A 15020-nucleotide genomic window follows, 5' to 3' on the forward strand; every position below is an offset into this window, starting at 1 on the left:
AGAATGAAGACCGCAGAGTCTCTCTCACTAGGGAGTAACTAGGTAGGCACTTCCGCCTGCATGCCACTGCTGGGAACCTGCCTGCACCCGCCCCCTTCCTTTAAGTGGTTTCATTTGAGCAGGAGAGGAAGTTTTAAGCTTGAAGACACTCGGTCCTTCCCCTAGCAGCAACCTAAACCACCAACGCCAAACACTCACAGCCCCAGGCTGAGAAGACAGTCAGCTGAGAGCTGCCACCCCTTAACCACCAGCCTGGTATTTTAGGCTGAGGCTCAGCTTGGACTGTAGAGGAGAGGTGGGAGGAGATGGGTTTCTGTGGGGAGAAAGCCTTGCATCTAGATTCCCGGTTATTGCATTGACTTGTTGTTGTCCCATAGCGACACACTTGGCTTTGGGTGAGTACCAATGAGTGAAAAGCAAGGGTTAACCTTGATGGAATCGGCGACTAGCTTGCACAGTCAATGGAAAAATGGTGTAAGTGCTCATAAATATGGGTTTGGGAAAGTTGCTTAACAATTGCTCACCACCGAGGTTAATGTCCTTGCCCAACAGCTAAATGAGACTAGTACCTCCTACTTCAGAGTAGGACACTTAAGAGAAAATACGCTTGTGAAACGAAGGAGCCTCACCAGCTCACGCACTTTAGTTACGGCACATGAAGGTCAGCGTGGAGCAGTGAATCACCAAACCGAAGAAGCCGAACTCGACAGTGGCTACAGACCCCGTTTAGTTGGCGGACCAAGTGTCGCTGTCCTGCTCGGATGCGAAGCGGAGGGAGCATCACCTTTAGCACTTGCAGCACTGGCGTGAGCCCCAGCATCAACAAGGAAGGGGCGGATCAGACGCGGGGTTCGGCAGGCTCGGGCTAGGTGTTGGGACACTGCGGACATCTGCGGATGGCTGGACCGCTCCCTCTCGCCCTTACTCTCCGCCAGACCGGATCAGCTGGTTCCAGTGGCTCACCTAAAGGAATTTGGGTGGCCCTCCCACTCCACCGAGTACCCAGCCAGCCCTGCGTGATAGCATCAGACTGCACACGCCTCTGGGCAAACGAAAGCCAAGAGTGGAAACCGATACTCGCCTGCCAGCCCAGGCTCCGCCCCCGCGCAGCTTCCCTTTGCTAGGCAACCACACCTTCCATCCCTCAGGAACCACTAGTAGTAAATGTTAGAGTTTCAGGAAAGCATCTAGAGGCGCTGCCCCACCCCATCCTCCCATCCTCCCAACTTCTACCTTCAGGTCTTTCCCCCTTACTCTCTCCCTTCTGCCCCCAAACAATAGCAATCATTTATACAGTCTGATCATCGCCAACAGGTGAGAGTCCTCACAAGAAAGACAGGAACTCAGCCTTGTTCTTCAGAAGATGAGTCGTAGAGACCTGAAGCCACCTAGCCATTTATTTCCTAGGATTCTTGGGAGTGGTCCTTGCTCCTCTACGTGGCTTAAGAACTGTAAGGAAGGTTTGTCTATTAATAAGCAGCCAGAGGCTGCTCCCATCTCTCATTCCTCTGTGGGTTTGAAGGCGGCTAGTTTTAGCAAACACCTTCAAATGACTGCAATCCCAAATTTTCATCTCTCCCCACCCACTGCTGAGGACGGAACCCAGGGCCTGCCAGATGCTAGGCAAGCGCACCACCCCAGCCCTCAGGAAACACCAGAGTATCAAAAGTCAATGTTAGAATCTCGCATGGGAGCATTAGAACTTAAAATATAAAATCCAAGTATTAGACAAAGGAGAACAACAAAGTGGTATAAATCTGGAGGGAATTTTCACACAGCCCATCTTCAGGTTTGTGCCTTTCCCATATTTTATTAAACTCGAGTTGTTGCTTAAAAAACAGCAGCATTATTAAAGACGCATCTGTACAAACATTTTACAAAAGAAAACAGTACTAGTATCAGCTACATCAAGGGCAGGCAGAAGAATAGACGCAGTCCAACAGAGACATTTAAAATGTATTCAGATATTGGAAAGGCCTTTTCCTCCCGCACAAACGACGGCCGACGAAGAAGGACACTGCACAGGCTCAATTAGTGAGCTTCTCTTCTCTGGGGAAGGCAGGGAGCCGATGGATGTCAACCCACAACGGTACAAACACTGCTTTCCCATTTCAACCCATGAAAGTCTTTAGGTGGATTCAAGTCACTGGGAAACAACTCTGGGCTGCCTGGCATTTGCTCCTTAACTAAGCCACCTAGCCAGCCTTTGCTTAACTCTGTGGTCAGGTCTCTATTGACTGGACAAGGAATTTCAGAAATGCTTCCTTCAAGACCAAAGGCGAGGAGGTAACCTGAACTCAGCATCTAGCGAATTTGTTTGTGGATAGAGAAGTAAAAGGTCAGAGCTGGGAGGAAAATTACCTCCTGGCCAAGAATCAACGGGCCAACTCATGCTGGTCTGGGATGATGTGGAAGCCCAGGACCTGCTGGGCATCTACAAGCTAGGTTCGCTTCTCATCTCCCCCAGCTCCTTCAGCTCCACCTTTCTGTACTTTCCTGACTTCCTCCGATTGGTGACCACCAAAACGACCACGCCGGCCACTAGGGCTACTACAACCACAGCAATGACAGCGATGAGGCCGGCGGTGAGGCGCTTCATGGAGAACTGGGGGGGCTTCTCGTCCAAGTAGTAGATGAGCATCCGCTCCACATGCAGGGGCTCCCCACGCACCTGCACATCCAGGCGGCGGCGGCCAGAGAACAGCGACTCCCCTTTGATGTCCCTCTCGAAGTAGTAGGCCACATCAGCTATGTCCACGTCTCCCAGGCTCTTTTGCGACGCATTCTGTCGCAGCTCAATCTGGATAATGGGCTCCTCGTAGTGCACGGCTGTCAGAAAGTTGGGGCGCAGCTGGTAGCGCTCCTTGAAGAGCCGCCGCAGCTCGGAGTCCAGGTCAGAGTGGTTGAAGGCTCGGTCGGCCAGGCGGTGGCGCAACTCAATGAGGATGTGGTGGGTGCGCACCACTTCGTCGCAGCGCAGGCTCAGGTCGCCCTTGTCTGTGCGGCGCACACCCACCGAGTTTACACACCAGCACACCGAGGTCTGATTGCACTGGCGTGCCTTGAAGCGGCCCCTGTCGTCGCATTCTGGGTCGTAGAGGCCATCATTGTCCAGGATCGCATGCTCACTAGGCTTCACCAGGCTGCGGCCGCTCTTCCCGGCGCTCATGCGCGCCTTGAGCAGCAGGCACTTGGAAGTCAGCGTGGTGCAGTTGACTAACATCTGTGAACCGATCGCCCGGCATTGGCAGCTGCCACCTGGGCCATCTAAGCTGCAGACGGTCATCTTGTTGGTGGGGCATGTGCAGCTGCTCATCTGTGCAGCGCAAAAGTGGGTCACCACCGCCAGCAGCCCCAGCAGCAGCAGTGGTGCTAGCTCCAAGCCCCTAGTCATGGTGGGGTGGAGGAGATCGGACTTACAGCTACTGACCAGGGGCAGGAGTTCCGAAGGATCACTGCAGGCGACTGCTGCCGGGCCGCTCCCTCCCGCTCTTATACCCTCCTAGACCTGCAGGACTGGTTAGCCAGTGACTCACCAATTGGAATCTGGGTGGCACTCCCCATTCCCAGGTCCCGTGGAGGAAGCTACCATCCCTGAGCCTCCTGAGATAGGATCAGGCAGGGGAGGCTGCTCCTGCCATCTGCTGACCAAAAGCCCATAGAGGAAACCAGTACTTACCTAGCCCCACCCTGGAGACGTTGTCCTCCTTATGGCTCAGAACCAGGGCGTCCCACCTCCTGAGTTCCTCCAGAGGCCCAGCTCCTGACCTCCACGCCCCTCTCATTCCAGGTCTCATAATCCCATGCCTCCTCCCTTTCTCTCCCAGCTCCTATCTTCAGTCTCTTTCCTTCCCTCCCTTCTTGCTCCAGAACACCTCATAACACATTTACACAGTTCTTTTGCTGGTCAATAGTATTAGTCTGTTCTCATGCCTCTCAGGACACAAACGGACTGTCTGTAAACCCTATTCTAGGAGAGATGATACAGATGAGGCAGGGAGACCTAAAGTTACCCCAGCCATTGATTTCCTAGGATTCCAGCCTGGGTCTTCCATTTGGCTATAAGAACTGTAAAGGTATATTTATGAAAACAAAATGGTGCAGAATCTGAAGGCAGACTAGTGAAACAATTCTATTACCACCACCTGCAGAATCCAGCTGCCCTGGTGTGCCATGTATTAAAAGTTCTATTGAAACACACACGTGTGCCTATACTTGTAAAGATAAATGAAAAAGAAACATTGTTTTTTGTTTTTGGTCACTAAGACCACTAGGTGAGATCTTGTACCATTTGATTCTCAGAGAGCAAATTATTGGTTTTCTTTCTCGATAACCAATGGAAGTGGCTGAACCACTAAGTATAATGAGAGAATGGAGCCTGTGAGAAACTGTGCCTCTTTTATGGGATGAAGGGGTGGCAATCTCTTTTAAAATCTAGAGAAAGTCCACCATTCCAAGCTGTGGTAAAATTAACAATAATTAACAAACTATAATTATTCTCAGATCCACCTTCAAAACACATTTTATATATCATCGTTTAATGTGTGCCGGTAGTACACTGTACAAGGGTGTTGTTTGACTCATGGAAGCCAGCCAGGCCTCTGCACCATTAATTATCAAGCAATTCCCAAGGCAGACAGATGCAAACATATTATTTTGTCTTTATAGATAGAGGAAGTAGAGACACGAGGGATGAATTCTTACCCAGTAGCACCAGGAGATTTGGGGACACACCTCAGATTTCTCGCCTCACCATCTCTTTAGGTCTCTTGAACAACTAGCCTAGCCTGTTCAGCCTCCATCCACCCTGCCACAGAGCAAGATCTAATGCTCAAATCTGTGTGCATTTTCTCATTTTCTCTCAGTTGAGAATACTCTGTGTGCGTGTGTGTGTGTGTGTGTGTGTGTGTGTGTGTGTGTGTGTGTGTGTGTGTGTGGTGTGTGTGTGTAGAAAGGGGAAGAGAGAGACATTTTGACTCTAAGGGTAAAGTTTATACTTTATTATATTAATTAGTGCACAGGGTCAGCTGCTGTCATAGTTACTGCCTTCATCACTGTATCCCTGCCCACTTCCCAGACTTCCACATGTTCTCAAGCCTTTGCAGAGTCATGTACCTGGAGTCTCCTCTTTAATTGGTTCCAGTACACAATTTTGATTTTCTACTCAATCATTGTTTACTTTCTGGAAGCCTTTCCTGATACACTCTTCCCTGATCCACTCAGAAAAAGGCTTCTTCTCTGTACTCCCTTATCTTTTGCATCCCAGGGTTAGCAAAAACTACCCTTCCTGGGTTTCTGTTGCTCATCTATAAAATGGGTACATCAGAGGCTCTGTTTCTCAGCTTTTTTTTTATTCTGAGAATCAAACTAAACAGACAAGACAGTAAATGGTAAATCTTTGTAACTCCAAGACAATGTTATATTCCATTAAAAATTAGCCTGTCTTCTTGCTTTTTCCAATGATTGGCTGGGTGGCCAAAATCTATGATAATTTGCAAAGCCCCTTGGTTTTCTTTTTCTTTTTAAAGTTTGTTTATTTATTTATTTAGTTTTTTTTTCCAAGACAGGGTTTCTTTGTGTAGCACTGGCCATCCTGGAACTTGCTCAGTAGACCAGGCTGGCCTTGAACTCAGAGATCTGTCTGCCTTTGCCTCCCAAGTGCTAGGATTAAAGTCCTGTGCCACCACTTTCCAGGTTTCCCTGAGTCCCAGGCCAAATGGAGGAGAGCTAGTGAGGAGGGGCTCTCAGGGCTGAGGACCATAGGAGAAGATGGCCTGACTACTTAGTTAACTCAGCCCAGAACAGGATTTTGTTAGGTTACTAGGAGGAGTGGAGTAGTACTAGGTGTCCAAGCTTGGTATTCTCTTTGGGAGGACAGAGTGAACAAGGATGACTTCTAGATCCCCTGCCTGCCTTCCTTCTTTAATATCTGGTCCTGCCAGGCTTTCCTCGACAGGCACAAACCCACCCAGATCGAATTCTCCCTTCCTCTAATTAAAAACAAAAATCATGTGCTAGCTTAATTTCTTTGTATTTTTACTTTAATTTAGAAATACTTAACAAAAGCTTTCCATCATCTGGGGATTGTCAAGTGCTTACAAGGAGCAGGAGCCACATCAGTGTGCTGTGTCCCTGACAGATGATTATAGGAGGCACTAGGTAATGCTTGTTGGGTTAATTCACAGTGAATTGTCCTCAGAATGTTGCAACATTGATATGCTTGCCCTGGAGTGTATATGTGAACCATTTCAGTGTTGATGGCCTGGGACAGGTAAATATCATCACCTGTGACATCCTGGAATACCATCCCTACATTAGCCCATCTTCCAAATGCCTAGCTTTAAGGAAGACTGGATAATGGCACCCTGAGAACTGCTTTCACACTTACCCACGAACACAAACTTTTATTGGCCTTGTGCCTGCAGGGGGGAGGGATATGTTCTGCTGAAAGGTCAGCTTTAGGGATTAGGGTCAGGGTTTAGGTTTGGTTTGTGTCAGGGTTAGGATTAGGGTTTGGTTATGATTTATTAGGTTTAGGGTTGAATTAGGTTTAGTGTTAGGGTTAGAGTTTCTGTTTGGTGGTTAAGGTATGGCTTATGATTAAATTTGATGGTTGGAGTTCAGGTTAGTGTTACAGTTAGTGTTAGTGGTTGATATCAGGGGTTAGAGATAAAGTTAGGAGTTAGGATTAGGCTTAGTGTTAAGCTAAGGTTTCTGGTTAGTGTTGACTTACAGTTGGGGTTAATAAAGTTCACTTTAGAGTTGTGGTTAGAAGGTTAGGGTTAGGTTTCAGTTTTGTTTAGTGTTGTTAGGTTTATTGTAGATTAGGGTTAGGAGTAGAGAATGGGTTTGGTTTATAGTTAATGTGTGAGTTTTGAGATTTGGTTTAGGGGTTTATTTTAAGGTTTACTGTCAGGGTTACAGTTAGGGTTCGGTTAGTTTTGGGTTAGGCTATCATAAGGGTTAGCATTAGAGTTCAGAAAAGGTTAGGATCAAAGTTGGGTTAGAGTTAAGTTTAAAGTTGGGGAGTTAGAGTTGGGGATGGTGTTCTGAGTTATTGTAAGGCGATTGTTAGGTGGTTGGCATTCACACTATGCTTATATTTAGATTTAGAGTTGGTTTCAGGTTAGAGTTAGAGCTTGGTTTGGGGTTAGTCTTAGGGTGTTAGGGTAGGGCGATCTCTATGGTTAATATTAAGTATATAAGTGCTAGGTTTAGGCTTATGGTTAGGGTTAGGTTTTATATATGGTTAGGTTTTCAGTCTGATTAGATATAGGGTTAAGTTTAAGGTATAATTGTGAGGGCTAGTGGTTAGGGGTAGGGCTTCTGGTTGCTGATTTATTTAGGGCTAGTGTTTGAGCTAGAGTCACATTTGTGGTGAGAGCTAAGATTTGGTTTTGATGTCAGTTTAGGTGGAATGTTAGTTGTAGGCTTAAAGTAAGGTCAGAGCTATGGCTAGGATTGGGGTTAGATGTAAACTTACAAATAGAGCTATGGACATGTTTAGTTTGGCTTGGAATTCTGGTTAGAGTTGGAGTTAAGTTTAGGCTTAGGACTCAGGAAAAGAGTTTAGTGTAGCATTAGGGTAAGGTGTAGAGTTAGTGTTAAAAATTGCTTTATAGTTAGTTTTAGACCTAGTTTTGTGATCCAGGTAGGTGTAGAGTTAGGGTTTTGGTTAAGGTCTGATTAGGATTATTGTATGGTTATGCTTAGGGATATTGTTAGTGTTAGGGTTAGACAAGACTAGACTAGGGATAGGGTAGGGTTAAGGTTAGGGCTATGGTTAGTGTTGGGGTAGAGACAAGTTTATTTCTAAGATTGTTGAAAGTATTGTTTGAGTTATGGTTATGCCTGGGTCAGTGTTAGGACTGGGGACTGTCTTAGTTATATTTCTAAGATTAATGGTAGAGTTGGAGGTAGGTTTAGAGTTAAGGTCAGTGTTACATTGTTCTTAGGATTAGTGTTTGTTCTGTGGTTAGGTTTAGAGTTAAATTTAGGTTTATGGTTCAGATTGCTAGGAGAGCCATTGTTAGGATTTTCATTAGGGATTGGTTAGGGCTTGCTATGAAGTTCTGTAAAAGCTACAGAAATTGCTAGAACAAGAGTTAAGGTTAGTTTTAAACCTATTTTTAGGCACTTTGCTTAAGGTAGTGCTACAATTCCATTTAGGACTAGAGGTATGCTTAGGGCATGAGTTTGAGCTTTTTGAAGGCTCAAGTGAGTGCTAGAATTTGGGTTAGTATTAAAGTTATGTTTAAGATATAGCTAGTTTTAGGTTTGTGGTTAGGGATAGGATTACAACTTAGGTTAGAGATAAAGTTGGGGATAGTGTTAGAAATAATGTTAGGTTTAAGGTACGGCTAGGGTTAGAAATCAGGTTGGGGCTAGTGGTAGAATTGGGGCTAGGTTTAGGGTTAGTTTTAGGGTTAAGACTAGGGTTTGAGACAGTATTTGGGTTAGGTGTACATCTTTGTTCAGTTTGAGGGATAAGGTTAGTGATAGGTTTAGGGTTTTGTTTAGGTAATGTTATGGTTAATGCTTGGTTTAGTGTTTTGATTAGGTTAGAGGTAGGGTGAAGGTTTGATTTAGGGCTTCGAAATAACAGTAGTGCTATTATTTCTAAGGTTAGTTTAAGAGTTAGAGTAGGCTTGGTGTTAAGGTAGGGCTATATTTGTTGTGTTAGTGTTAATCCTGGGGTTAGTTTTACATGTAAGGTTATGTTTAGGGTGAGGTTTGATGGCAGAGCCAAGGTTAGAATTATGGATGGGGTTCAGTTAAAGCTTGGTGCAAAGCTGGTGTAAGAGGAACAGCTAGAATTGGAACTAGCATTAATGTTAATTATAGACCTAGTGTTCGTGTCCAGGCTTGAGGTAGAGTTACAATTTCATTTAAGTCTAGGGATTTATTTAGGGCTACTGTTTTAAGTATAGGATTAGAGCTAGTTTTAAGTTTAGTGTCATGGCTAGTGGTAGATATGAGTTAGGGCTAGGATTAGAATTAGGGCTATGTTTTGGGTTAGTGTAAGAGTGTGTGTTGTTTAATGTTAGACTTAGGGCTGGTATAACGTTAGTGTAGGAGGGTTAGGATTAGGGTTGGGTTGGTTAAGACTAAAAGTAGGGCAGGTATAAAGTTAGTGTAGGAGGCACAATTAGAACCAGGGTAGAAGTTATTGAAAACCTGGTTTTAGGGTATAGACCTGAGGTAAGGTTACAGTTTTATTTAGGGTCAGAGATATATTTAGAGCTAGTGTTTAAGCTAGGGTTAAGTTTAGTGTGAGAGATAATGATTTGGGTAAGTATTTAAGTTACGTATAGGCTTAAAATTAGTGTTAGATTTAAGTCTATTGATAGAAGTACATATAGGGTTAGGGTTAGAATTAGGGGTCCAGTAGGGTTAGATTTATGCTTAAAGTTTGAGCTGCGGCGGCACAAGTCATGGCTGGACAGGCTTTCAGAAAGTTTCTTCTGCTCTTTGATGGAGTATTGCTTGAAAGAGTGCCACCAAAACCATGACTAAAGCATTATGCTTCCGGAAAAGTCTCAAGGAAAAGTATTGCAAGCAACATTAGTGGCTGTGGGATCAGGCACGAAAGGAAAAGGTGGAGGGATTCAGCTAGTCAATGTGAAAGTTGGAGACAAAGTTCTTCTCCCAGAGGCACCAAAGCACTTCTAGATGACAAGGATTATTTCTTATTTAAAGATGGTGAAAGCATGTGAACTAAAATCATTGTTGAGGTGGTGTCACATGAAGTTGCCCATTCCACTGATGTTCTGAACTATTCATCATGCAAATAATTTCTTTCTTTCTTTTTTTTTTTTTTTTTTTTTCGAGACAGGGTTTCTCTGTGTAGCTTTGCGCCTTTCCTGGAACTCACTTGGCAGCCCAGGCTGGCCTCGAACTCACAGAGATCCACCTGCCTCTGCCTACCAAGTGCTGGGATTAAAGGCGTGCGCCACCACCGCCCGGCCGATGTGGAACTATGTAAATAATTTCTATGCCTCCCTTTTGTAATAAACTGATGCCACCTAAACTAAAATAAATAAAAAAAAGATTTTTGTTAGGATAATGTGGTAGTTGAATGTAACTGGCCTCCATAATCTCATGGGGAGTGGCACTATTAGGACATGTGGCTTTGTTAGAGTGATTATGGCCTTGTTGGAGGAAGTGTGTCACTGTGGGGGTGGGCTTTGAGATTTCTTTTGCTTAAGCTTCCCTCAGTGTGACTGAGAGTCGACTTCCTGTTGCCTGCAAGATGTAGCACTCTCAGCTTCAGCACCATGTCTGCCTGCATGCCACCATGCCCCCTATCATGATGATAATGGACTGAACCTCTGAAACTGTAAGCGAGCCACCGCAGTTAAATGTTTTCTTTATAAGAGTTGCTGTCGTCATGGTGTCTCTTCAAAGCAATAGAAAACTTTACTAAGACAGATATGGTTAATTTAAGTTATGGTTATGGTTTAGTGCTCAGGTTAGGGTTTTTGTTATGGCTAGTGTTGTAATCACCTTTAGATATAGCTCAGGGTAAGGTTGGAGCTAGGGTGAATTTTTTCTTAGATGTAAATTTTTAAATAGAACTGTGTGAGGGTTAAATTTAGGGTTGGGTTTATGGTTAGGGTCAGAGCTGGTCTTAGGACTCCAGGGATAGATCTTGGTGTAGCACTAGAGTCAGGGGTCTAGTTAAAGTTAGAAATAAGTTTATGGTTAGTTTTTGTTTATGGTTAGTTTTAGTATTCTGGCTATATGTATGATTAGGGTTTTGACTAGGATCTGTTTAGTGTTATATTAGGGTTAGTGTTAGGGTTAGGGCTAGAGACACTTTTAATTATATATTTAAGATTAATGCTTGAGGTTGAGGTAGTTTTAGGGTTATACTTAGACCTGGGTTAGTAGTAGGGCCATTTGCAGTATTAGGCATATTTCTAGGATTGATGGTAGATTTAGAGATAGGGTTTGGGTTAAGTTTAGGGACAGTAGTGCTCTTATTTCCAAGTTTGGGTTAGTATTCAAATTAGGCCTAAGGTTGGAGCTAGTGTTAGGTTTTGGGTTAGGCTAGACAGGGTTGTGGTTCTGGTTAGAATTTAGGGCTAGATTTAGGGTTAGTTTTTGGGGTAAGACTAGAATTAAAGCCAGTGTTTAGATTAAGTGTAGAGCTTTTTTTAGTGTTAAGATTAAGGTTAAGGATGGTTTAGGACAGTGTTTAAGTTATTGTTATGATTAGTTATAGGTTTAGGGTTTTGATTACTGCTGTGGTTGAGCTACCAATATTGTAGCTATGGTCAAATATAGGAATAGTGGGCTAGGTTAGGATAAGGGTTAGATGTAAACTTACAAATAAAGCTGTGAGGGTTAAATTTAGAGTTGAGGTTATGGTTAGGATCAGTACAGCATCAGGCACCGGACTCAGAGTAGGGATAGAACTTGGTGTATCATTAGAGTGAGGAGTAAAGTTAGTGTTAGAAATTGGGTTATTGTTAGATTTAGACCAATTTATTTTTTATTGTTTTTGCTAGATGTATTGTTGGGATTAGGATTTTGGTTGGGGTCTGATTAGAGCTACTGTTGAATTAAGGTTAGAGATGTTCAAGTTAGTGTTATGACTCAAGTTAGCCTTAGGCCTAGAGACAGTTTTAGGTTTAATTCTGAGATTAATGTTTGAGTCATGGTTATGTTTAGGCCAGGGTTTGTGTAGAGCAAGGGACAGTTTAGGTATATATCTAAGATTAATGTAAGATTTAGAGTAGAGTAAGGGTTAAGGTTAGGGCTAGAGACAATATTGCTGTCATTTCTAAGGTTTATGTTAGAGTTAGGTGTAGTCTTAAGATTAAAGCTTGGGCTACAATTATTGTGAGGGTTACTGTTAGTTCTAGGGTTAGTTTGAGACCTAGGTTTAGGTTTATGATTAGGGTTAGGCTTATTGACAGTGTTAGGTAGAGCTTTGTATATTCTTAGTGTAAAGCTGTAATTTGTCTTAGAACACAGGTTAAAGTTAGTTTTAGACATAATTTTACAGTTGGGACTTGAGGTAGGATTACAATTTCATTTAAGGCTACTCTTTGAGCTAGTACAAGAACTAGGGTTGGGCTGCTATTTAAAGGTAAGCTTAAGTCTACTGTTAGATGTAGTGGGTAGCCATTCCAGCTTTGATCTGGAAGTTCCAACCTCCACTGAGGCTTCAGTAACTGTCATGCCTACAAGGCAGGGGGCCAAGAGAGGACCCTGAAGACCGGAGATCCGGATGCGCCCTCTCTCTTGGTTCCTGGACCCTGGACGCTGGAGGTAGACCCAGCAGAGTTCTCCAGAGAACACCGCTGCTGGACTCTGCCATGCCTTTCTCAGACTCTGTAAACTATCCATTCACTTGTAAGCTACCCCACAAAATAAACCTCCCTTTTAACTACGTGGAGTGGCCTTAATAATTTCACCAATAGTTAGAGCTACTGTTAGGTTTAGGGTTGGGTCATGGCTATTGTTAGTGTTAGGATTATAGATACGGTTAGTACTAGGCCTAGAATTAAGGCTATGTTTAGGATAATTTTAGGATTAAGATTAGGATTAAAGCCAGTGTTTTTGTTAGGTGTAAAATTTTGTTTAGTGTTATGTTTAAGTTTTATGGCTATTATTAGGACTAGTTTTAGGTAGTGGTGGTAGTTAGTGTTAGCATTAGAGTGAAGATTAGTGATAGGGATAGGGTTAGTATCAAGTTTAGGATTGTATTTATGCTTGGTCGTATGTTAGAGTAGTGTTAGAGCTGGATTTAGGATTAAGGTGTGATCTAATTTTACTAACAGAGCTATGTGACTATTCCCCATTTACTGCGGGGGTAATTGTTAGGGTTGGATCTAGGGATGACTCAGGTTTGATAGAGCTTGCTTTAGCATTTTGGCATGGGAGTACATTTACCATTAAAAATTGGATTTTGATAAGTTTTAGACCTAGTTTTATTATTTTATTATCCTAGTTAAGGTTAGGATTTTGCTTAGGATCTGATTAGAATTATTGTATATTAAGGGCAGGGTTATGGTTAGGGTTAACATTAGGATTAGAAAGTGTTTGGTTAAGGGTAGGCTATGTATGGTAAGAAGAGGTTAAGTTTAGTTTAGGGTAACAGCCAGAGTTATTGTTAGTTCTAGAGATACTTTTATGTTTATTCTAAGATTAATGTTAGAATTAGGAATAGGGTTATGGTTAGGCCAGGGTTTGTGTTAGGGAAAGAAAGTTTTAGTTACATTTCTAAGTTGAATATGAGATTTAGAGGTATGGTTAATTTTAGGGCAGGATTAGGTACACTATTCATGTTATTTCTAAGGTTAAAGTTAAACTTAGAGGTTGGCTTAGGGTTAACTTTAGGGTTAGGTTTACAGTTACAGTTAATGTTAGTCCTTGGGTTTAGAATTATGGCTAGGTTTAAGTTTTGTGTTAGTGATGGAGCCAGGGTTAGGATTATGGACAGAGTTAGTTTAGAGTTTGGTATAAAGTTGACGTGAGGTCTACAGTTATTAGAAATAGGGTTTAGACCTAGTTTTGAGTTTGGGCTGGAGGTGGGTTTACAGTTTCTTTAAGGCTAGAGATGTATTTAAGGCTAGTGCTTAAGCTAGGATTAAATTTACCGTGAGAGGTGAGAGCTATGGTTTGGGTTAGTATTCAAGTTAGATTTAGGGACACAGCTAGTGTTGAGTGTGAGGTTAGGACTAGCATTAGGGATAGGGCTAGAGATAGGAATAGGGTTAGGCTTAAATTTAGAGACCACTTCCAAAGTTTCAATTTTTACAGCATTTCTTTGGCTATCCTGTTAGCTATATTGATAGCTTTGTGCTATCAGGACTCATAACTTGGGGCTGGATCACTGGCACAACAATACCATTTTGGGGAGGTTCGTTAGCATATAAAGGCCTGTTTTGGGTTAGGCTCCTCCCTGAGCTGCAGGATGGCCAGCCTGGGCCTTGCTTCTGAGACCTACTTCCCACCAGTGCTACCTGGTGGCAAGCTCTGGCATCACATTATTATAAGTTACACAAGATGGTTTCAGCTAAGTTTCTAACAGATATAGAACTTTCTTTAGTGTTAGGGTTAAGGGTAGGTTAATGCAAGGGTTTTGGTTAGTGCTAGGGTTAGGGTTATGATTATTGCTAGGGTTCCAATTAGTTTTAAAATTAGTATTGTAGTTACAGTAAGTCATTTGCTTAGTGGAAGGTTAGAGCTATTGCTTGGATTTGGGTTAAGGCTATGTGATTAGACAAAGGGTTAAGGTTAGGGTTTGGGGTTTGAGGTTAGTGTTAGGTTAGAGTTAGGGTTAAGGGTTGGATTTCTGGTTACAGGTTAGATCAGGGGTAAGTGTAGGATTAGGGTTAGGACCAAATATGCAGTGGTCAGGGCGACAGCTAATTAAGGATAGGAAAGGCACCTGTGCTTTGAGCGGCAGCTAATCAGGCAAACCATGGACACCTGATCCAGAGGCGAAGCTAATCCTAAAGAACTGTGGGCAGCTCAGCCGAGGGTTGCACTCTATACAGAAAAGCACAGAGAGCTGAGTGTAAATGTGCATCTGATCACGAAAATGGATCATACTAGCTCCAGAGGTGAGCTAATCAGCAAGCAAGCGAACAAACAAGGAAAGACAGCTGTCACCACAGCTTAACTAATGGCACACATGCTTGTGTCTGGTGCACCAACTGATCAAGGAAAGCACGGGAACTTCTGGCAAGGGCACAGATAGTCTGGATAAGTGAAGACACTTGTGCCCATGCTGCAGATAATCTGTGTGAGTGCAGACACCTGTGCCCATGGTACAGATGATCCAGATAAGAGAAGACACCTGTGCCCATGCTGCAGATGATCCAGATAAGAGCAGACACCTGTGCCCATGGTGCAGCTGATCCAAATAAGAGCAGACACCTGTGCCCATGCTGCAGATAATCTGTGTGAGTGCAGACACCTGTCCCCATGGTCCAGATGATCCAGATAAGAGCAGACACCTGTGCCCATGGTACAGATGATCCAGATAAGAGCAGACACCTGTG

General features: G+C 43.5%; 1 protein-coding gene across 1 annotated transcript; it reads right to left on the reverse strand.

Annotated features, from left to right (window-relative positions):
- Positions 1-1812: 1812 nt before the first annotated feature.
- Tacstd2 (tumor associated calcium signal transducer 2) lies at positions 1813-3549 on the reverse strand. Its single transcript, XM_052721204.1, has one exon. The coding sequence runs from the start codon at positions 3392-3394 to the stop codon at positions 2435-2437; it is 960 nt and encodes a 319-aa protein (XP_052577164.1). The 5' UTR covers positions 3395-3549; the 3' UTR covers positions 1813-2434.
- Between the last annotated feature and the right edge of the window lie 11471 nt (positions 3550-15020).

This window comes from Peromyscus californicus, unplaced genomic scaffold (genome assembly GCF_007827085.1).
Source record: "Peromyscus californicus insignis strain IS unplaced genomic scaffold, ASM782708v3 Scaffold_6__1_contigs__length_162567912, whole genome shotgun sequence".
NCBI lineage: Eukaryota > Metazoa > Chordata > Mammalia > Rodentia > Cricetidae > Peromyscus > Peromyscus californicus.

Bases quoted from the DNA above. Each gene is read 5' to 3' on its own strand.
- Tacstd2 (XM_052721204.1), bottom strand. From the start codon at position 3,394: ATGACTAGGGGCTTGGAGCTAGCACCACTGCTGCTGCTGGGGCTGCTG.